We start from the raw sequence: 23,859 nt of genomic DNA on the forward strand, positions 1-23,859 counted from the left end.
GTTTCTATCGGGTGGAAGTATGCCAAGCAACACAAAGAGAAATTCATTCAAAACCTAGTGAGCTTTGAACGAGTTCCAGGGCAAGATAACTTTAACTGTGAATTTGGTTGTCAAATTACTTAGTGACAAGAAGATAAAGACACACATCCACCAAGTAAAAATTGCCTCACTTCTAGCTGATAGAGAGGAATGTAAACATTAACACAGGTACAGCCATCTCCAGTTTCGGTTAGAGGGAAAAATTTGAGGGATAATTCATAAGAATAAGAATAAGAATTAATTTAAGCAACTCTGAATTTTTTCATTTTCTAAAAGAACATCCATCCCTTTCTCGAAGCTATCTAATGTAACTGCCAGAGTAACTTCAGGGAGAAAATTTCACAACTTCCCACTGTACACCATCTCTTTCTTTTTCTTTACAGAAAAAATTGCATCGCCAAGACCATGACATCTTAGCTTACAATGAAACATTAATGCTAATTTCCTGCATCAAATGGCTAATTTTCCAGACACAACTGGCTAATTTCCTGCTAATTACAGGCAGTCCCCTGGTTACATATGAGATAGGTTTGTTCTTAATATGAATTTAAGTTGAAACATATACTGTACATTTATTTATTAAGTGCAGCTTAGACAGATGTCTGTCTTAACATATTATTTATTTTCACCTTTCTGTGCTCCACAGTAGACAACACACACCAGAGGGGACTGGGGCAGGTGGTTTATTAAAGCTAAATGCTAATAAAGGTCAAGCAAACCCAAGTTTGTTACTTTAATAGCCTCCGTTTGCATGTAAATCGGGTGTATGTAACTCGAGTACTTCAATTCAATTACATCATTCAATTAGTTTGCCATTAGTTTGTCAAGACCCTTCCTTCATAAAATCATGCGGATAACTACCCATAATGCCATGCAATATGCAGGACATTACCTTGAATATGAACATTACCAAGCCTTCAAATAACTTGGCAAACTTATAAGCAAAGCATTGCCAAATGGAGAAATATAAAAAAACAAGCTAAGATGCAAAATGCAAAAAAATAAACCTCAACTCTGGACACCCATGAGTGCAATCAGGCAAAATATAATGGAATCAGTTAGCTGATGTGTTTTGGTGCACTCAAACTTGTGTCTAAAAGGCTTGTCAAACACACTATAAGGACGGGTATTTTCTGCAGTATTACATTTGCAGTCAGAAGGTGGCAGTATAACACAGACAGTCTCCTATATCTAAATTCAAAGGGGATCTATGGTCGAAATCTATAATCGTTCTTAGGCTTTGGGGAATGATTATAATCATTTTGCCTGAACTGCCCACCCACCAATGAAAAAACAGTAGGCGGTTTTTTTTACAGATGCCAGGTCAGAAGTAGAAGAGCACACAGCTGAGGGAGAGACCCAGGAGAGAGGGAAAAGTCTAGCGTTGTGTAACACAAGCAATGAAATAACCTTACATTGAGATAAAACAGCACATTACTCGTTTTTTACTCCCACTGAAACAGATGCTGGTGTCGCAAAATCTTCAGGACTGTGTAATAAATGACGCCGGCCATAGACACGCTGTACCTGGGATTCCCCAGAGCACTGCCCCCTCCTAAACATTAAACATTCGAGGTAATTGCTTCCTGCTTTTTCTGACGGTGCCCATCCTAGCATTGCAGCGCGCTGGAGAAGTCTGATTTGGTAACAGTGTAGTGGGAGTAAAAAACAAGTAATATGCTGTTTTATGTCACTGTAAGTTTATATAGCTACGCTAGACTTTCTCCTTCTCTCCTGGGTCTCTCCCTCAGCTGTGTGCACTTCTGCTTCTGAAAAAATAACCTTCTTCTGTTTTTTCATTGGTGGGTGGGCAGGTCAGGCAGAAGAGACGGGTCGCAGGCCATAAAGGTTTTCTGTACAAGTGAACTGAGCAGATTGTGGGGGAATACACTGACAGGCAAGGTAACAGCTATTAGAGCATCAAAACCGTTAAAAAACATGCATTGCAATTACAAATGGCATTATAATCATTCCCCAAAGCCTAGGAAAGATTATAGATTTCGACCATAGATCCCCTTTAAAGGAAAACTATACCCCCCAAACAATTTTCGTCTTCATAAAAATATATTGCATACAACAGCTCATATATAAAACCCTGCCTCATGTAAATAAACCATTTATGTTAGGTCACATAAGCCAATTAACAGACAGAGTTCTGTCTTTTGCTCCCACACTTCTTCCTGTTACAGTTCTTTCAAATATTTCTGGTCAGGTGATCTCTGAGGCACCCCTCACAGTGAAGTGGGGGTTCAAGGCCAGAGATGTAAAAGGGCAATATTTACTTAAATATATATTCCAGTTTAGTAAGATTCTTTAATATGCGACTTCATTTGTTATAAATCTGTTGCTGAAGTATTCATTTTCGGGGTATAGTTTTCATTTAACCAGGTTTGCACAAGCCATTTCTTTTTAAATGTGGAGTGCAACATTTTACCATTGCTAGATACCTGTTTACCTTATTATATCTGTTGTGGCATTGCTCCCTTTTAATGTATTTGTGCCCTTCCATTCCTATCGTTACAGTCTAATAATCTACATTTTAATCTCTCCTTGAATATTATCGGATCTATAGCTCCAGCGCCTGCACATAAGGTTTGAAATGAGATAGGACTACCAGAGACCATGCATAAGAAACAGTATAAAATATGGATGTACCTAGTCTCTAGCCCTGTGACCAAACGGGTTTCCTGTTAAACAGGAATAACAAGCAAGCAGTAAACTGTGTGAATGTGTGCATCTGTATGTACATCTGTGTGTTGGTGGCAAAGAAATTAAACTGTCCACAAGGGCAGGGACTGTAAATAAACATTCTCTGTGCTGCAAAAAAAGTTGGTGTTTTATAAAATAAAGGAGAATAATAATAAAACAATTAGCAGCAGATCCAATTCAGCTTTCTTAAATAGCCTAAAAAAATAAATTATAGCATTATCTACATACTCAGTATCACAAGAAGCAATATAATGCCACAGACTTGCTATCTGATATTAAAACATTTACACTATGCAATATATCCAGACAGGTATCTCGTCCTACCCACATGTTTCAAAGCCCTGAAGCGTTAAACTCTTCACAGGACAGAGCTGTGACTCATGGTACAACTCCACTGCAAGAACAAACAGGTTTCTGACAAAGGATTATTTTGCAATAAGACAGATGGCATTTTGATTTTAGTTACTACACAACTGCTTCTACTGCATTTTGCTTAACCTGTACTGAAAGGAATAGACTGATAAATGTATTTTTTATTTCATGTTCAATGACTTTTAGGGCTTATTTATGAACGTTTATATAAAGAATTAACCTTCAGATTTAGCTTCTTTCAAGTAGCTTAAAATGCTGCTTGATAGTTGGGATCATTTGACCTCTACAACAAAAATACTGGCTTACTGCTTAACTCTCTATTAGAGCTATAAAACAAAAATGTAAGTCATTCAAAAGCAATAAAAATAAAAAAATGTACACCAATTGCAAATTGTCTGTGAACACCACTATCTAAAATACACTAAGGGGCAAATTCTTCAAAATGTGAGATTAGTGCTCATCACACAAAAACTCACCCACTTTCTATTTACCATTTGATAAATAAAGTTTCTAGAAATCGCATAGGAAAGAATAGAAAGTGGATTTTTCTTACTGTTTATTTTAAGGTGGACTACACTTTAAGTCAAAACTTGAGGCACTTGTACTAAAGCTTTGGGAGGCTTTATGGGCAAAACATCAGGCATGTTCTGCATCACAAGAATTATGACAAAACTTCTTGACATTCAATCAATGTGGATAAATCAGTCAGTCTCTATTGGTGTATGTGCTAAATATTCCAAGCATGCCAGAACCTCTGATAATTTGGTCTCTCTTGGTCTCTCTTGGTTGGATATATGACAAATCATGCACCTTCTGCTAATATTGTCCCTATTTCCTGTAATTGATCATTATACTAAAAAAATGCCTCCCTTGTTAGAAGCAGGATGGAACATGCAAAAAGAACAGTAACAAAATCTAAGTTTTGCTTAAACATGTAATGTACTGTGGACTGTTAATCATTATTGGCACTGAGGGTTCTGGAGGAACGCCATTTCTTTTCTACTATGTACTGTATTTACTGTATATGGCTGAACTGTCAATAAAATCCACTTGACTTGACTTGACTTGATTATTTTTCAGTGTTTTCACTTTATGGCACAAGCCCCTTTTTATTGTTTTTTAATTATTTGCTTTCTTCTTCTGACTCTTGCCAGCTTTCAAATGGGAGTCACTGACCCCATCTAAAAATCAAATGCTATATATATATATATATATATATATATATATATATATATATATATATATATATATATATATATATATATATATATATATATATATATATATATGGCTATAAATGTGCTACTCGCCTTTTTAGTCAAGCCCTTTCCTATTTATATCTCAGTCTCTTATTCAAATCAATGCATGGTTGTTAGGCTAATTTGGAACCTAGCTGCTGTAGAGCAGCTGATTAAAAAGCTAAATAAATGTAAAAAACACAAATAATACAAAAAAATTAAAGCCAATTGAAAATTGTTGCAGTTTGACTCTCTTCCTTATACTAAAAGATAATTTAAAGGTGAACAACCCCTCTAAAGGATAAGTAAACCTTAAAAATAAGTGAACATAAAATTAACTAGGTTGCTATTCTAAACACTTTTGCAATGCACATATTTTTTTTTTTTTTAATTCCAAAATATTAAAGGATACATGTACTGTTAATTTGAGTGAAATTCATTACAACATCACCACCTGTTGGTCATTTTCTGATCAGTCTGACCACCAAGTAGTTCAGGAAGAAATTGTCAGAAGAAAGAAAGAATATGTTCTTCTGCTTAGGAAAGATTTTAGAAAGGTTTCCATTTTTTTCCCTAACCAGAAGAACATCAGAGCAGCCTCTTTCTTTCTACTGACAACTTCTGCCTTGATTACTTGGTGACCAGAATGGTTTAACAATGACTAGCAGGTGGTGGTGTTAAAACAAAATTAATTCATGTTTACAGTACATGTATTTCTTAATATCTTGGAATTAAAAATAAATAATGAAAGTACATTGCAAAAGTGCTTAGTATAGCACCCTCATCGATTTTACATTCAATTATTTTTAAGGTTTACTTATCCATTAACAAAATTACTGGATACAGCCAAATGTGTACATAGATTGATCAATGTCCTAACATATAGTAAAATATAACTACTGAGTCAAGTATATCTGTGTGGACAAGAGATTACAAGTCCTAAATGAGAATTTCTCATATTTTAATTCATGTTCCCATGTAATTAATATTAATTTTACCTTTGATATCTAATACAAGGTTTGGCTTTGAGCTGGTGTATATCCTGCCATCAGAGCTGATATTCCAGTGCATGCTCGCTCCTGTCTCTTCCAGTGTTAGACCAAGTTTGCTGCCAGCGTTAATCAGGCTGCCCGTTGTTGCAAAGGTACAGTCTTCTGCAATCTGTGAGTAGAACCAAAGTGAATAAATACAGTGCATTGTCAGGACATTTGCATACAATTAAATGATTAAAATGTTGTCTATCCTAAGTAAACCCAGTTTTTTTTTAAATGCTAAATTACTAGGTGGTTAAATTCTGAAACACAGGGAGTATCATTTATGCTTGTATCTCACAGTTAGTTGAAAAACAATTGTGCGAGGAAAAGTAATTTTTAGTTGTAATGACTTTTAAATTAAATCTGCTTTCAGAAATGGCAACCCCTCCTTGATTTTAAACTAGTTGAAAGGGCTGCGATTATTTTGAGAGGAATACAATAGGTCAAACAACTAAAATGCCAATATGGTGGCACAGGGGTTAGCATTGTTGCCTTGTATTGCTGACATTGTACAAGCCAGGGCATTATCTGCAAGGAGTTTTTATGCCTGCGTGGGTATTCTCTAGTACTTCTGTTTTCACCTGGTACTCTGGTTATACTACAGGTATGGGATCCCTTACCTGGAAACCTGTTATCCAAAAAAATTTGCATTATGAAAAGGGTGTCTCCCATAGACTCCATTTTATCCGATTAATACGGATTTTTAAAAATAATTTAATTTTCTTCTGCAATAATAAAGAAGTTTCTTGTACTTGATCCAGACTAAGATAGAATTGATCCTTATTAGAAGCAAAACCAGCATATTGAGTTTATTTAATGTTTACATGGTTTTCTAGTAGACCTAAGGTATCCAAATAACAGGATGATTTGTTATCTGGAAAACCCCAGGTTCTGATCATTCTGGATAGTAGGTCCCTTAGCTGTACCATATTTCCAAAACACAGAGAAAAAGGTTTACATGCTCCAGAAAAAAAATGACCGTAATATCTGTCAGTGGATTGTATGCTCTCTGCAAAGTACTGCAGAAAATACTATATACAGTAACTAGGATAATAATAATAATAATAATAATAATAAACACACAGTTCTTACCCGACAACGAATGACTCCTTCATGATAAACCCAGATCTGATCTTCAGCTCCTGTGTCTTCCATAACTTGTATCCTCAAGAGTTTTACGTCACTTAAATTTCCATTCGTAGAGAGAAACATTCCACTATCCTTATTCTGGAGCTTGAAATATAGGCGTTTCTATTGGAATATGATTAATATTCTGGTTAACAAATTAAAAGGTTGTAAACTACAGTCATGATTTGCTTGCTCTGTAATTTCTCCAGGATCGCTTGTGTCTTTGGTTCAGTTCATCTATTACAAATTATAATGCTAGATGAACACTTCAATAATCCTGCTGGTCAGCAGTGTGATACTTAAAGGGGTGGTTCACCTTCAAACAACTAGTTGGTTTCAGATAGATCACCAGAAATAATGACTTTTTTCCAATGACTTTATATTTTCTATGTGTGGCGGTTTTTCTAATATTAAAGTGTAATGTGTCATTTCTCTCCTTCTGAAGCAGCTCTGGGAGGGGGGGTCGGCGATACTGTAAACTGTTCTAAATTGATACATTTAGTTGATACATTTCTTATCTTTGTCCCTGCTGAGCAGAATCTCTGGGTTTCATTACAGACAGCTGTTAGAACTGATACAATAGTTGCTAATACTCCAGAGATGCTGCTGAGAAATGTATCAACTCAATTTTGCAAATTTGTAACAGTTCAGAGTCTGCACCTGAATTACTGAGCTGCCAGACTCAAACACCAGAGACAGGGACATTCAACTTAGATTTTGGAAAAAACGTAAAAAATAAATAATGGAAAGTAATTGAGAAAAGTGTTTATTTCTGGGTAACAATCTAAAAACAAATCTGAATTGAAAAAAATGTTTGGAAGGTGAACAACCGCTTTAAAGGGGTTGTTCACCTTCAAACACTTTGTTTAGTTGGTTTTCAACTAAATGTAGAAATTGTAACAGTTCAGAATGTTCCTGGATCACTGAGCTGCCAAAATGAAATATTACAGACAGGAACATTAAACTTACAGTATATTTTGGGAAAACTGTAAAAAAATAAAATGTGGAAAGCAATTGAAAAAAGCCTTTTTTTATGGTGAACAATCTGAAAACAACTGAACTGAAATTAAGTGTTTTGGAAAGTGAACAACCCCTTAAAGCTAATTTTAACCTTGTTTTGTCTTTTTCTATTTCACAAATGGAAATATTTAGAGAAGAATGTAAAATGATATTCTTTTTTTGTGTGTATATTCAGTATTTTAAAAAGTACATTAAAATGCCAGTCTGAAAACATCCATTTCTCCACCAAAATGCCCAGTACAGATGTAATAACCTGTAATATCATGAGGATAGAACGTGGGCAAGACTTAACAAGAAATAGAACATAGCCTGACTTTATTGGGTTTCTAGGTATATTTCTAGTTAATTGCAAAACAAAGTGCAAAGAAAATGTTAGATGTTAATAAAACTTTACTTGCAATTCTGTACTAGTAAGGAGACAGGAGCCATGATGCCATTTTATTTCCAAATATTCTTTATTATTTTCAAAGAGAGAAAAACAAACGCAGTATAGGTATACAGCATAGTCTTATGTATCATACAATTTCCATTACGAATACCAAGTATACCGTTGAGAAAGTGAGAAGGTTGTTAGTGAGAGGGAAAGCAAGAAAGAAAGAACAAGAGAAGGAAGAAAAAGGCACATTCCAAATTTAACCCAAAAGCACATTGCTCCAGACAAAGGAAAATCCCATACAGAAATACCCCGTGTCAGTAGATCAGGCCAGTGGAACCGATGAACCTGAAATTGAGCCGGCTTGCCGACATAGATCTAGCAATTGTGTACGTCTCCAAATTTTCCAAACAGCGGTATTGTGGGTTGCTCTCTGGATATCGCAGTCTAAGGATACCTCCATTGACATATTATAGTGGGCATCTCTAAGTACTTGATGTAGAGTTGGCGCTGCACTTGCTTTCCACAGTCTAGCTATGGAGGCCCTCACTGCAAACATCATGTGATGTAATATATATTCCTCCCCACGTTCTAGGGTAGACGGGAAAATATGTAACAGCGCTATTGCTGGGGTAAGTTGAATTGTGATATTCAGCTGAGTGTTAAGGAGGCTCTCAACCTCTAGCCACAAAGTCTGTACCCTGGGGCAGTCCCAGAAGACATGCAGCAGGGATCCAACATTTCCACATTGTCTCCAACAGAGAGCAGAAGTCTTAGGATAGATACGAGCTAACTGATGTGGTGTCAGGTACCAGTTAAGCAAAAGCTTAGTATATTGTTCTAGATGGTTGCCACACCTGGTGGCCCTTTTAACTCGTTGTATAACTCTTTCCCAATCAGCCACTTCTAACTGTAATTGAAGTTTAGTTTCCCATCTGACCATATGAGTACTCTTTGACTCAGAATAAGGTGAAAGCAGCAACCTATATAAGGAGGATATCATGCCCTTCAGTGGTTTATCTTGGAGGCAAACAGTTTCCAACCAGGTTTTCTGACCCAGAGGGAAGGTTGTTTGTGCAGTGAGGTAGTGGCGTACTTGCAGGTACTTGTAGTGGTCTGCATTGGGTAGTCCATACTGCAGTACTAGGTTGGGAAATGATTGAATATAGCCCTTACTCACAATTGATGCCACAGTACGGATGCCATGGAGCTTCCAGGATTGCAAAGATAAGTCCGGGATAGCTTTTTCAAAACTAGAAATCGGTTGTAAGTAGGACGTGGTAAATGCAAATATCTTGTGTTTCCTGACACGACTCCATACAAGGAGTAGATCCTTGATGGTTTGCAAGGTAAAATTACATTTAAGCGGATTTACCGCTTTCGGTGACCAAACAATTTCCGCAAGACTTAGCGGGCAAGCAGCTTGCTTTTCAATATTAACCCAATGTTTATCTGGATGCGTGAGCACCAATAAAGAATTGCCTCCAACAATATCGCTTTGTGGTATTCCCTGAGATTCGGAAAACCCAGGCCCCCAGAAGTCCGTGGTCTGAACAGAGTGTCTTTAGCAACCCGCCTTCTCTTGCCATTCCATATAAAGTCTAGCATTAACCTTTGAACAGACATAAAAAAAACATCTGGGGGTATGATAGGTATCGTTCTGAGCATATACAAAATTTTCGGTAACATCATCATTTTTACCACAGCAACACGACCCAACCATGAAACATATGTCATTTTATACTGCAAGAGCTCTTTGTTCAAAACCGTTGTCAAAGTACAATGGTTATGTTTATACAAAGCATGTACAGTTTTGGTGAGCTTAACACCGAGATAATTAAGATAGTCAGTTCTCCAATCAAAAAGATAACATTGTTGCAGATCAGACACAACCAGGGAACTGAGACCAATGGGCAATGCCTGAGTCTTCTCCGCATTAATTCTGTAATAAGAGATATCACCAAAAACTTTTTTAATTTGCAAAAGATGGGGAAGCGCAGTCTGAGGGTTAGTGGTCATAATAATGACATCATCGGCATAGAGGCCTATTTTATGGTCCGTCTCAGCTACTCTAATTCCCTCTATCGTGGTGGCTTGTCTGATTTTTTGGGCCAAAATTTCCATCGTCAAATCAAATACAAGTGGAGATAAAGGGCAACCCTGTCTCGTGCCATTTGTTAGGGCAAACTGACGTGACAGAAAACCAGCTGCATTAACTTGAGCCCTAGGATTGGAGTATAGAGCCATCGTAGCCTCAATGAACAGTGGCCCTAAGTCAAATCGTTTCATCGCTTCCGCAACCAAATCCCAGTGAACCCGGTCAAAGGCCTTCTCTGCGTCCAGGGCCAATAGCAACAATGGAGTGCGTTTACCTTGAGCTATTTGAATTAGGTCAATCATGCGTCTCGTTGCATCTGATGCTTGGCGGTGTCTAATAAAGCCGACCTGATCCGGGTTCACTAAGGATGGCATGACTCGTTGGAGCCGAGTGGCTAACAATTTGGCATATATCTTTACATCTGAGTTTAGTAGTGCTATGGGACGATAGTTCGTTACCAATTCAGGATTTTTCCCCGGTTTAGGGATAGTGGAAATAGTGGCCGTTAACATTTCAGCTGGAAACGACATTAGCCTTTGCGCCTCCTGATACATCAGGAGAAGACGGGGGGCCAAAACATCTGCAAACTCCCTATAATAAACATTAGAAAAGCCATCAGGGCCCGGTGCCTTATGAAGGGGTAGGGCCTTAATAGCTTCCTGAATCTCCAATAGGGAAAAGGGTGCATTCAATCCTTCTTGTTCCTCCAGTGTTAATTTGGGTAAAGCTAAACCGTCCAGAAAATCATGAATAGCCGCAATAGTAGGCTGAGAAACAGTGTCGTCATCCCTGAGATTATATAATTTAGTGTAATAATCAGCAAATGCGTCCGCTATATCTTTTGGATTGTAGAGGGCGCAGTTGCGGTGACGGAGTCTGACTATGGAGTTTTTGGCCCTTTGTTGTTTGATCTGCCTAGCTAAATAGTTAGAGGCCCTATTACCCTTATAGTAATGCTCCAATTTGAGGGATCTAAGGGCAATCTCGCAATTGGCCATGTCTATTTCCTGTAACTGGTCCCGTATTTCACGAATTTGGGCCGCCCTTCGATCTGTGGGATTCCTTTTATTAAGGGCAGTTAAACTGGTCAGTTGTCCCCATAAATCCCTTTTCTGTTTGGCTTTCTGAGTCTTGATAAGACTATTGCGTTGTATCAGTAGTCCCCGAATAGTGGCTTTATGTGCACACCATACAGTGGCCTGTGGTAAATTGGGAGTATCATTTTCCAGAAAAAAATTGCTTATCGCTGTTTTAAGTGTTTCGTGAAACTCGGGATCAGTAAGTAAAAGTGATTTCAATTTCCAACCTTGAGGACGCGGCATAGAAGCACCATTATCAATGAGCATAGTGATGGGACCATGATCCGACCAGGCTATTGGGCCAACAGTAAGACTAAGGGCATTGTGCAATAGTGTAGCATCAGTCAGGAATAGATCTATCCTAGAGTATTCTTTATAGGTAGGGGAATAGTAGGTATAGTCCCTTGCAGTCGGTTAAAGGGCTCGCCATATATCAAATAAGCCTTCAGTGTGGAATAGTTTCCTAAGTTTCGATGCATTAGCTAATTTCCGCTTGTAGTAATTTGCAGAAGTTTGGGAGACATATGCAGTATTAGTGGTATCTATCGTTGGGTCAGGGGGAAGGTTAAAATCACCTCCAACAATCAGAAAACCTCGCCTCATCCGATTCATTCTAGCGAAAACTTTCTGTAAAAAGGGATTTTGACCTTCATTGGGAACATACACATTTACCAATGTATAGTCAACACTTTTAATGCAACCCACCACTATTATGGCTCTACCAGCTGGATCAACCCATTCATCAGCAATTTCCAAACCTAAATCGTGTTTGGCCAAAATGGCAAACCCAGCCACTTTAGTGGAAGCAGATGCCAGTCGTATAATCGGATATTTAGCGTTATCTAACAGCAGAGGATCAGATTTCCTGATATGGGTTTCCTGTAACCAGATTAAGTCCGGTTTTTGGATTCTAGCCTCATTCCAAAGTTTGGATCTCTTGTAAGGGGTATTAAGACCACGTACATTAAGTGACATGCATTTCAACGACATAACGGGCGATTGAAAACTGATAAGAGATGATCCAGCAAGTAATCCATATCCAATCATCCCTAGGACCTGTAAACAAGTCAGGAGCTAAGAGCGCACAAAAATACGTAAAGTGTGTGAAAGTGCCTAGAAAGGTGTTAGTAGAAAACAGAGAAAGAAAAATTAACACATAAATCAAAAACAACTGGGTAGCATAGCAATCTGGAATCCACATAATTCCCGGAGCTAGCCAGTAATAGGAATATATTCCGATGCGGTTGTAGGTAGTAGCATCTGCAATATAAAGGCAATATAACTAAAAAAACCATTAAGTCCAAAAAAATAAGATTCAAAAAAAAAAAAAACATAAAAAAAAAAACAGTCCAGTATCATCCACTGTCAAAAGAAAAAAAAAGGAACCATATAGTACCACAAAAAATATAACAGCAGAAAAAATAGGAACGTAGTAAGTTCTGTAGTGATGTAAACTGGGATTAGAACAAAAGTTATCACTGACAACCGTCAGTAGTAAAGTCACAAACATGAGGTAAGAGTAGCACTGTATGCGGCTTGCACGCCACACAGAAAGACAGGCAGCCATTCAAAAATGGGAAGAGGAAAAAAGATTTGTGCCAGAATCTATAATGGTGAAGCACGATGGCATACTCACTCACTTCTTCCCGGGGAGGTTTGCCAGCTCGGGCCGACTTTAGGGGAGTGTTGAGGGGAAGCTGGCTTTGGTGCGTCCGGTGCACGCAGATCCCACTCCTCAATTAACGCCATCGCCGCTGCTGGCGACGTTGCGAAGGTGGCCCGATTTTCTCTCAAAACTATGAGCTTGGTGGGGAAACCCCATCTGTACATAATCCCATGATCGCGGAGTATATTAGTGGCCTGTTGGAACTCCTTCCGACGAAGTATTGTCTGCGCCGAAAGATCTGTAAAGATTTTAAGATCTTTGTACGGATCCGGCAGTAGCTTCATGGTACGATGAGCTTGTTGTAATTGTTCTTTGGTTCGGAAGAAGTGTATACGGGCAATAGTATCGCGCGGGGCTGACTTAGGTGCGGTCTTGGACTTAGGGAGCGGGTGCACTCTATCAATCTGCAGTAACGACTGATCCATCTGCGGCAGTAGCACCTTGAAGAGGCCCTGTAAATAGTCCTCCAGCCCTTCTTGCTTGACGTCCTCCGAAATGCCCCGAAAGCGTAAATTGTTGCGCCTATTTCGGTCTTCAAGATCCGCCAATTTAGACTTAAGCCCTGCCACTTCTTCCTCTAAGGCATGTGTTGCGTCGACAATGTCATTATGAGCCGACACCATCTCCGACATCTTACCCTCCAAATGATCAGTGCGTTCTGCAATGGAACGCAGTTCCGACTTCAGTTCTTTGACTGCTCCCGCCAGATCCGCTCTCAGGCCCGTTCGAAATTCCGCTAGTAGATCTTTAATGGCTGGCAAAGGAGATTCTTCAGCGAGTCCCAAGTCTTTTCTGCGGGCTTGCAGAACCCGATCCGGGCTGTATGGCTCTGACGCAGGTCTCGAGGCCTGTGGACTGGCGGATCCGCCATCTTGGCTGTCGTCCACACGATGAGCCGACTCAGGTGTTTTCTTACCATAAAATTCAGTGAGCTTCAATGGTTGCTTCTTGCCCCTCTTCACCATGATATCAGAGTGTTACGTAAACCCTCTACTCTTTTAAAGGTCTGAATTCGGGCAAATCTCTGAGAAATAGCGCCTTCACATGCAGGAGCTCTTACTGCGCGCTGCTACTCCATCAAGGACCAAGTCCCGCCCCCCCATGATCACATTTTAAAAGGTGATCTGAGACTATTGCAGTATGTTAAGTAAAGTGCCCTTACCAAATAAGAGCACTCAGTATGGAATAATTAACTGCACAAAATTGAGTTGATATGTTTTATAAAGCATTATTAAATATAACTTTGCATATAAGTCATGAAGAAATATTAACCTATATCCCAATGCACCCATTCCACTCCAAGCCACCCATCTACTTGGGTTTTTGCAGCACACAACCTATGTTGGAGCATATTGCTTTGTCGAGCGACAGATCTTCCATCAAAAATAAGTGCCACACACAGGGCATCTCAGATTCAAGTGAAATATGCAAGAATGAGTATTTTGATTTCTGTTGATTTTAAATGAGAACTAAAGCTTAACTAAAGAAGTAGGCAAAAAATGTTGTTCATTACGGTATGTTTTGGGATTCTGTACAAACCCAAGTGGACCACAGTCCTTTAGCAGGTGAGATATGCAACTCTGAAGATGTGCAAATTAGCTCCCCATCTTTTCTGCTTAGTGGCCGACTCAAAATATACAGTACACACAGAATATAAATGTCACAATATAAGGCTGATTAGTAAATAATACGGATAATTACTACATGGCAGCACAGAAACCAGTGCAACCAGCAACAGAATGTAATAATCTTGTAGCATTGGCTTTTATTACAGGCCAACCTCATTTTCTGCTTTTTTTCACCCTAAGCTTAGCTTCTCAACAGTTGCTCAGAACCCACTGAGCATGTGAGTGTTGCAGACACTTTCCAAGATGGTGACCCCCTGTGAAAAGTTTGAAGTTCTGGATATGGCATTTGTAACCATATTCATTTTTAGGGTTTATCTCTCCTTTAAGAGCATTCAACACAGCCTTTGTATGGTGGACCTCAATGTAAAAATGTAAATAAGATCACATAATGATCACATAAAGATCACATGCACATAAGATCTGTTCTTATTTATACCAACCTGTTGAAGTGGGCGTAAAGATCCTATCATATTCCATTCACTAAAAGTACGCCAATCTGCAATCTTGCTGGGCGAAAGAATGATCTGACGGCCTCTGTAGTTGCTATATTCATAAAGAACCCATCTGAAAGATATGGTATAGCTGAACATTAATAAGGCCACTAAACAAGAAAAGGTCACCAGTATTAGTAAACCACTTTCCAGCACATGGCCTGTGCAGGTGACTGATAACCTGTAACGCCCATTAGATTGGGTCTTACTGAAGCTGAAAAAATCCATTAAAATCATACTGTTTAGTGGGAAATATTCTGTGAGAGCCAACTCAATCTGCAGTCTCCAAGCAATGTCACAAGGGCAACTAAGCACTTACTTACTATTTAATTTTTGTACAGTAGCCATGTGGGCCTTCCTTTCACTTTGAATGGCAATCACCTGAAACTTGAGTGATTTTATGACAGTTTGCATGTAAAATCTCATAATCACTTGCACCACAAGCCCTTTCAAATGATTCCATGAAAGCTAAATGGGGTGATTTTGAAAAAATTCAAAATTCTCTAATTGGTCTGCCAAACAAATATCACAAAAATGTCCTCCACTGACCAGTATGCCAATCAATTGAAAGTCATTGTTGTTTGTTAAAGGGATACTGTAATGGGAAAAAAAAATTTTTGAAATCCATTTTTCAAAAGAGCAAACAGATTTGTTTTATATTAAACTTGAAATCTGACATGGGGCTAGACATTTTGTCAATTTCCCAGCTGCCCCTGGTCATGTGACTGGTGCCTGCACTTTAGGAGAGAAATGCTTTCTGGCAGGCTGCTGTTTTTCATTCTCAATGTAACTGAATGTGTCTCAGTGAGACATGGGTTTTTACTATTGAGTGTTGTTCTTAGATCTACCAGGCAGCTGTTATCTTGTGTTAGGGAGCTGCTATCTGGTTACCTTCCCATTGTTCTTTTGTTTGGCTGCTGGGGGGAAAAGGGAGGGGGTGATATCACTCTAACTTGCAGTACAGCAGTAAAGAGTGATTGAAGTTTATCAGAGCACAAGTCACATGACTTGGGGCAGCTGGGAAATTGACAAAATGTCTAGCCCCATGTCAGATTTCAAAACTGAATAAAGAAAAATCTGTTTGCTCTTTTGAGAAATGTATTTCAGTGCAGATTTCTGCTGGAGCAGCACTATTAACTGACTCATTTTGAAAAAAAAATTTTTTCCCATGACAGTATCCCTTTAATAAAAGTTATAAAGGTTATTATACTGACTTTATATTTTCTGAAAACAATGTTTTTCACTGTGTTTTATTTTAAATTCATTAGAATACATCTATTTGTATCTTGAAAAAGATCCCAGTTTGGATAAAAGTCATGATCTATAAAGCTTTGTGTCTCATTTATTAGGGAAAGAATCTGAAAACATTTAGGAGATTCAATAAGGTTCATGAAATAGTTAAACAATCGTTTCAATTATATTTTTGACACCCTTGGTTTGATACGCTAACAATTTTAATTGCCTCCACATATTATGATGTTATACTCAATAAGCACATATCAGTATACAGAAACCTTTAAACAAATTACTTTAGAAGAAACACTTAACAGCAGAAAGCAGCATTAACCCACCAATAAATATGAACCAGATTTACGATTTGACAGCGGCATATTTTTTACTATTCATGCTAAATAGTGTGGACTATCAAGTGAATAGTTACTAATAACTGGAATGGAAGTCCTACCACATGGGTATATTAGATTATGTTGGATCTAGGAAAAGACTCTACTAGACTCCTGTGGTGTTTAATACTTCAAAGTCTGCACAACTGAAAACTAGAACATACAAACTATGCAAATATAGAATATGCAATAGTCAAGTTACTTACATGCCTCCGAGAACTTCAGCAGACAGCAAATCTGGTGAGTAACCCATGGCCTGTAGATTTGTTGTTACTGTGCTTAGTTTTACTTTTCTTCCTTGGAAGTTTTGTTTTCCATAAAGAACAATGCTTGGTTCTGAAAACTCCTGTTGGAATTGGAAGTGTTAAAGTAAGTACTAACATAACAAAAAGTCACTTTTATTTTCAGTTTGATGTTAAAATCTCAAACTGTTGTGGACAATTTAAGCTGTTTTATTTGTCTGCTCAAAAATAAATACTGCCAACACACTAAAATGCTGCCTACTGTCTCAAATTTGCATTTATAGTGTTTTTATGAAAATTTCAGTCCTTTTATGTGTGCCTCAATGCAAACTCTATTCTCCTTGTGTAAGGAGAATGAGGGTGGGGGTTTTAGATATCCCTATACCTATAGTAGAGTGATTTATAAGCACGCTTTCATACATCTGTAACCATGTTATAATCTTACGGCAACCTAAAACCTGGCAAGCCCTTAAGTTTTTCCAAAAATTGATAGAGTTCGGAGACATGCAACTAAACTAGTAGAGGGAATGGAAGATTTAGGCCATGAAGGTAGACTGTCAAGTTTGGGGTTGTTTTCTCTGGAAAAAAAGATGTTTGTGAGGGGACATGATTACACTTTATAAGTACATTAGAGGGCTTTATAGACAAATGACAGATAGATTCTTGATAAATCAGGATATATTGAATATGCAGGTGTGCATGTGGGTCTTTAAAGAATGTTTAAAGGTTTGGAAATAAGGGCAGAGTCAGAAATTTCTGTCTGGTCTTTCTAAGCAACTATTCAATACACAAAATTTAAATTAATACAATGTTACATGTTCAAGTTATTCGTAAATATAATTTTGGTGGAAATCAGCATTTGTTCATTGCTTTTTGGTTCTGGCTCTTAAAACTATGCTGCATATATAAGTTCTCCTCATGGTCGGTTAATCAGCTGGCTCTTGCTACAACTGCTACAACCTGAAGCACAGGTTAAAGCTTTCAGTAGCAATAAAATCATTTTAAAATTACTGAAAAAAATCACACAAAATATATAATACTTTTATTGCATTTTCATTCAGGTACAAAAACTACATGTACTCAGAGTCGGACTTCCAGACCTCGGGGCCCGAGCGTATGTGCAAAAGTCGTCAGTGCGCAAAAGAGAAATCCTATGCACATGCGCAAAATCCTCAGCACTGCACCGCAAATATATTTTTATAAAGAATATAATGATTCTATGGGCATACAGTTGAGGGAAATACTTGAAATATAACCATTAAGTATTAATTGTTCTTAATCCAAAACAATAGAAAATGTGACAAAACAAACACAGTGTATATTATTAACAGATAGTAATCACCAGAGAATCAAAGGGGTTCCTGAAACTGGAAAGGAATATCTACTGTATACCATGGTTTCCAAATGTTCTTGAATTTCTCATATTCATCAATGAGTACACTGGTTAGTCTTTTATCAACCATTATCCAGTTCAGCTTGTCTTTGAAATGTGAAATCAGAACCCAAGGTGATTTCCAATGTTTAGCTATTGTAATCTTTGCAGCCGAAAACATAAAAGTTATCAACTTCCTTATATTGGTATCAATATTAGATATTTTCAAAGATTAACTTGTGTTACTGAATATAATATAGTATAGACCTGAGTCCAGAATCTTTGAATATTTGGGCATTCCCACCAGATATGCATCACAGTACCTGTTAAACCACAACGTCTAAAGCATTCCTGGCTAAGTTGGGGGTTTAATCAGTGTAGGCAGGAAGGGACCATATACCAGCGTGTGAGAACTTTATATGTGGTTTCCAGTAGTGAAATATTCCTAGAACAGTGGGCTGTGTTTTCCCATATCTTATCCCAGGTTTCCCTATCTATGTTAGTATTCAGGTCCTTATCCTATGCTGTGACATAAGATAGAGGAGTTTGGGAATGCATATCAAGAAGTGAACAATATAGGTATGAAATTAAACCTCTTGAGTACGAGTATTTGATGCAAACATTTTCAAAGTAGGTGGGAGTTAAAGCTGTTTTGTCCTTATTAAAGAAGTAGATAAAGTGACTTTTCTGGTATTGAAATATCTTAGACGGGGGAAGATTATATGTTTCCTGTATAGTAGACCAGGATTTAGAACCTGATATAGAATAAAAACGATATATATGTCTGAAACCATTAGATGTCCACCATTGAAAAATTTTAGAAGATAAACCTGGAAGGAACAAAGGGTTGCCAAGAATCGGTGCTGCTGGAAGTGAGGCTGAAATGAGTTAAGCTGGGTATTTGTATTTTTCCCAAATGTTTAGGGAATGGTTTAAAAAGGGGTCTATAATTTCTGGACATTGTACTGGGGAGCACCATAAAAATGCCTGTGGAGCAACTGAATGTAATTGATGCTTCAGCATTGTTACCCACTTGGGCGGTGTGGGTGCATGCATGTGTATAAGGGGCACTAATTGTGCTGCTATATAACAGTGAGATAAGCTTGGGACATTTAGGCCCCCCTGGCTTTTGGACCTATACATGGTTTATCTATGATTCTGGGGTATTTATCAGCCCAGAAAAATTGGAATACCTTTCTCTGAATGGCTTGAAGATCATGATCAGGAATGGGAATTGGCAGTGCCCTAAAGTAGTACAGTAGTTTAGGTAAGAGTGTCATCTTAAAAGCATGTATCCTCCCAAATCACGAGAGATCCATCTCTGACCAATGTCGTAGGATTTCACTTGCCATTTTCCACAGCTGGGGATAATTATGCTGGTATAACTTGGTGGATAGTTGTGTCTTGCCATTTAAAATCAAAATTTAGCTGTAGTAATTTGACTGTGGATTGGGGTAGTGATACATTAAGGGCTTCTGATTTAGCATGGTTTATTGTTAACCCTGATATTTTCCCAAATTTGTTTAAGAGGTGGATTAGATTGGGTAATGAGGTAAGGGGTTTATTTATAGTCATTAAGATGTTGTCAGAATATAATACTTGTTTATGAACATGGTGGTCTAATTGGGTTCCTGAGATATTATTTTCTTGCCTGATAAATTCAGCTAGAGGTGTTTTCCTAATGTTATCTGTAGCTTGCTGACTAGGAGTAAAGCCCGTCTGGCCCTGTTCGATCAGATCAGGGAGGAATCTGTTTAGTTTTTCTACTAAAAAAGTTTGATGTCTATATTCATGACAGAGATAGGCCTGTAGTTTCAACATTCAAAGTGGTCTTTTCTTGGTTTTGGTATGAATGACAATTGGGCTTTCGATGATTCCTCATTACGTGTCTGCCCTGATCTGATCAAATTGAACATTTTAGTTAAATGTGGATTTAATATGGTCACCAATTTTTTGTAGTATAGACCTATAAAGCCATCTGGGCCTGAGGATTTGGCGTTTTTTAAATTTTTAATTGCCTTAGATACTTCCTCATTTGTGAAAGGTGCATCTATGAGTTCTGTTTGTATCTTAGTTAGAAGTTGTAGAGGAGATATTATTTTATTAGCTATGGTAGATGGAAAGGTATCTGGTTTATAAATCTATTTTCAAATATAGGTTTAAATAAAACACAGGGATATATTGAAAATCTTTAAGAGCAAATGTTATTTACAAATGGAAGCTTGTTATTTAAAATGCATTTACAAGGTGTGTTGTTGGTGTTGCTTGATTACATACACACCTCTTCAGATTGCTTGCTTCTTATTTCAAATCCAACTAAAGGAATGTTGATTAAAGATGTGGTTTTATTATATATAACCTTTTTTCTTAAGTACATATAAAGTTTATGAATGTAGAAGGTGCTTATTAAAATTGTAAAATAAATAACACGGTCAATAAATACATATAAATAGTCTTCCCTTATCCACAAACATAGACTGCTAATAAATTCTATTAACTTCAAGTGTATATAGCCATTATGTCGAGAATCATAATCAATATGATTGAATTTGGAAATATGAAATATAGTAATTTTCCTAAAATTATTGTTTCACAATACAGCAATTGCACCATTACACCATATGAAACTCTGACTCTGTTTAATGAATGAAAGTGGCTACAAAATGTTGATAGAAGGTTATTTAAAAAAAAAAAAAAAAAAGTTAAACTGATGGTTATCATTCTGGGCTCCAGACTGTATAGGGAAGAAGCACACCAACTTTTTCTGGCAAAGCCTTTATCTCATTTTATTTCAGAAATGTTAAAGCACAAGCTTTCGGGGATCAGCCCCCTTCCTCATGTGCAATCCTTCTGGGCCCCAGTTTGATTCTATATGAATTTGCCCCCAAGGACTCGTACTGACGAGTGCTCAAAGCTGCGCTCCCCAGTGTTCTGTTTTAAAGCGATCAGCTGCAGGGGAGTGCAGGAAGGAATGCATCTAATTCATTGAAAGGGGTTTGTACTGACACAGGCACATGTAAGCACCAAACGCAAGTGGAATGCAGCATGTTGCATTCCACCTGTGTTTGGCACTTATGTGCACCTGTGTCAATACATGGCCATTTAAAAGAACTGTGTTTGTTCCTTCCTGCGGCAGACATTTTGTAATGGAAAGCAGGGGAGCACAGGATAGAGGGCTTGTCAGTACGAGCCCCTAGTCTTGCTTTTTCATGCAGGAATTTCTGATTCTTGTGATTTTAATTCAGAAAAACTGCAGTGATTAAGCCTGGCCAATTTTCAACCAATTGTGGTTTAATTGCATCTGGCATTATTTAAGAGTGATGATTGTGTTGATTCTCCAAAAGCCTACAAGTGATTATGTCAAGTGACAACTAACAAATGATACATGTTGGGATCAAACAGGCCTCTGTGCATCTGCCCTAAAGGAAACTGACAGGTTACAGCCAGATAAGTGTTTGGTTAGGATGAAGTTTCAGTTGGCACCAAGTATGTAATATACATTTACAAGATTTCCTTTTAGCCTTAAATAACCTTCTTTTAACATTTTATGTGCATTGTATACCTAAGGATGAAGACCAAAATTATATATATGAAAGTGCTTACATAGTTTATAGTTTGCAAAGAGCGTATAGCTGTCTCCTGTTGGCATCCTATTGCGCATAAACTGGGATAGTTGCCTTCTTCTAATACCCAGAGATTTCCTGAAAAATCTTCCTTGTCATATGCAACCCATCTAGTAATTAGAAAAAAAAATGCAAATGCATTTTTAAAAAAATATTTTATACAGAATATGTAACACATACAGTATACAGTTAGGTCCGTAAATATTTGGACAGACAACTTTTTTTTCTAATTTGGGTTCTGTACATTACCACAATGAATTTTAAATGAACCAACTCAGATGCAGTTGAACTGCAGACTTTCAGTTTTAATTCAGTAGGCTGAACAAAAAGATTGCATAAAAATGTGAGGAACTAAAGCCTTTTTTCAAAACAATCACTTAATTTCAGGGGCTCAAAAGTAATTGGACCAGGGGTTCAAAAGTTTGGAAAATTGACTCAAAGGCTATTTCATGAGCAGGTATGGGTAATTCCTTTGTTATGTCTATCAATGAAGCAGATTAAAGCCCTGGAGTTGATTTGGGGGGGGGGTGCTTGTATGTGGAAGATTTTGCTGTCAACTGACATGTGGTCAAAGGAGCTCTCCATGCAGGTGAAACAAGCCATCCTTAAGCTGCAAAAACAGATAAAACCCATCCGAGAAATGGCTACAATATTAGGAGTGCCAAAATCTACAGTTTGGTACATGCGGAGAAAAAAAGAAAGCACTGGTAAACTCGGCAACGCAAAAAGACATGAAAGTTCCCGGAAGACAACAGTGGTGGATGATCACAGAATCATTTCCATGGTGTAGAAAAACCATTGAAACTTCAATACTAGAAAAATGTCACAAATAGAAAGTAACTGAAAAAAGTCCATTTATGGTGGTCATTGGGAACAGCACTCCCAATTTACAAAGTTTAAACTGCCTTTATTCACGTGACAATTACAGCAACATTTTGAACCTTCCTGGTCCTTTCTCAAGCTGACAAAGTAGTTTAAAGTAGAACTATAAGAAACCAACTGAACTGAAAAAAAGTGTTTGAAAGTGAACATATTCCTCATTAAAATGACAAAAAGAATGTTCAGCTAAAGCCCTACTGATTAAATGTTTTTGAAAAAGTAGTATACTGCCACTCTAAACATTTTATTTGCAAAGGTCTTTTTGATTATAAGCTGATTATAGATGTTTCCACCTTAGAATGGAACTAAATTTAATTAAAAAAACAATAGCAGGTTTTCATAATCATATAAAATGACCTTGAAAAAGCATTATAAACTAAGGGGCCCATTTACTTAGCTCGAGTGAAGGAATAGAATAAAAAAAACTTTGAATTTCAAATGTTTTTTTGGCTACTTCGACCATCGAATTGGCTACTTTGACCTTCGACTACGACTTCGAATCGAACGATTCAAACGAAAAATCATTCGAATATTCGACCATTCGATAGTCGAAGTACTGTCTCTTTAAAAAAAACTTCGACCCCCTAGTTCGCCACCTAAAATCTACCGAGGTGCCATGTTAGCCTATGGGGAAGGTCCCCATAGGCTTTGTAACAATTTTTAGGTCGACGAAAAATCATTCAATCGATGGATTAAAATCCTTCGAAGCGAACGATTCGAAGGATTTAATCGTTCGATCGAACGATTTTTCGTTCGATCATTTGTTCAAACTATTTGCAGTAAATCCTTCGACAGGAATATCGAGAGTTAATTAACCCTCGATGTTCAACCCTATGTAAATCTGCCGCTATATGTTACTGAAACAAATAAATTTTTGGGTGTTAACAATAATCTAATTTAGAAACAAATTATGCTTACCGGCCTGAAAAAACCTTGCAAGACTTTGTTGTGAATGAATCCTCAATACTATTTGCATCTCCTTCAAATATATGAGTGCTGCCTTTAAAGTCTGGCTCTGAAAACAGTTGAACCTTAGAGAAAGGAGAAAAAATAGACTATGTTACATTCTGCTCATCCATTCATGCTAGAACCCTATGAGTTTCAGCATAAATTCAGATTCCAAACCAAAATTTGATAAAGAGGCCCACATAACCCAGATAGCCCTAATATAACCATCCAGCGATGTAACTACCAGGGGAGCAGAGGGTGCAATTGGACCAGGGCCTGCACCCCCGCAGGGCCCCCC

At 37.7% G+C, this 23,859-nt stretch overlaps 1 protein-coding gene across 2 annotated transcripts in view; it reads right to left on the reverse strand.

Moving 5' to 3' along the window:
* The window catches only part of crybg1.S (crystallin beta-gamma domain containing 1 S homeolog), a 164,099-nt gene that overhangs the window by 2,474 nt on the left and 137,766 nt on the right, over positions 1–23,859 (reverse strand). For both annotated transcript variants that reach the window (XM_018265409.2, XM_018265410.2), the window contains 6 exons: positions 23,532–23,644; positions 21,715–21,844; positions 16,704–16,843; positions 14,825–14,948; positions 6,485–6,643; positions 5,357–5,519 (listed from right to left, as the gene is read on the reverse strand). In XM_018265409.2, coding sequence (XP_018120898.1) covers positions 5,357–5,519; positions 6,485–6,643; positions 14,825–14,948; positions 16,704–16,843; positions 21,715–21,844; positions 23,532–23,644 — 829 coding nt within the window. The remainder of the gene's footprint in view (positions 1–5,356; positions 5,520–6,484; positions 6,644–14,824; positions 14,949–16,703; positions 16,844–21,714; positions 21,845–23,531; positions 23,645–23,859) is intronic.

Source organism: Xenopus laevis, chromosome 5S (genome assembly GCF_017654675.1).
Source record: "Xenopus laevis strain J_2021 chromosome 5S, Xenopus_laevis_v10.1, whole genome shotgun sequence".
NCBI lineage: Eukaryota > Metazoa > Chordata > Amphibia > Anura > Pipidae > Xenopus > Xenopus laevis.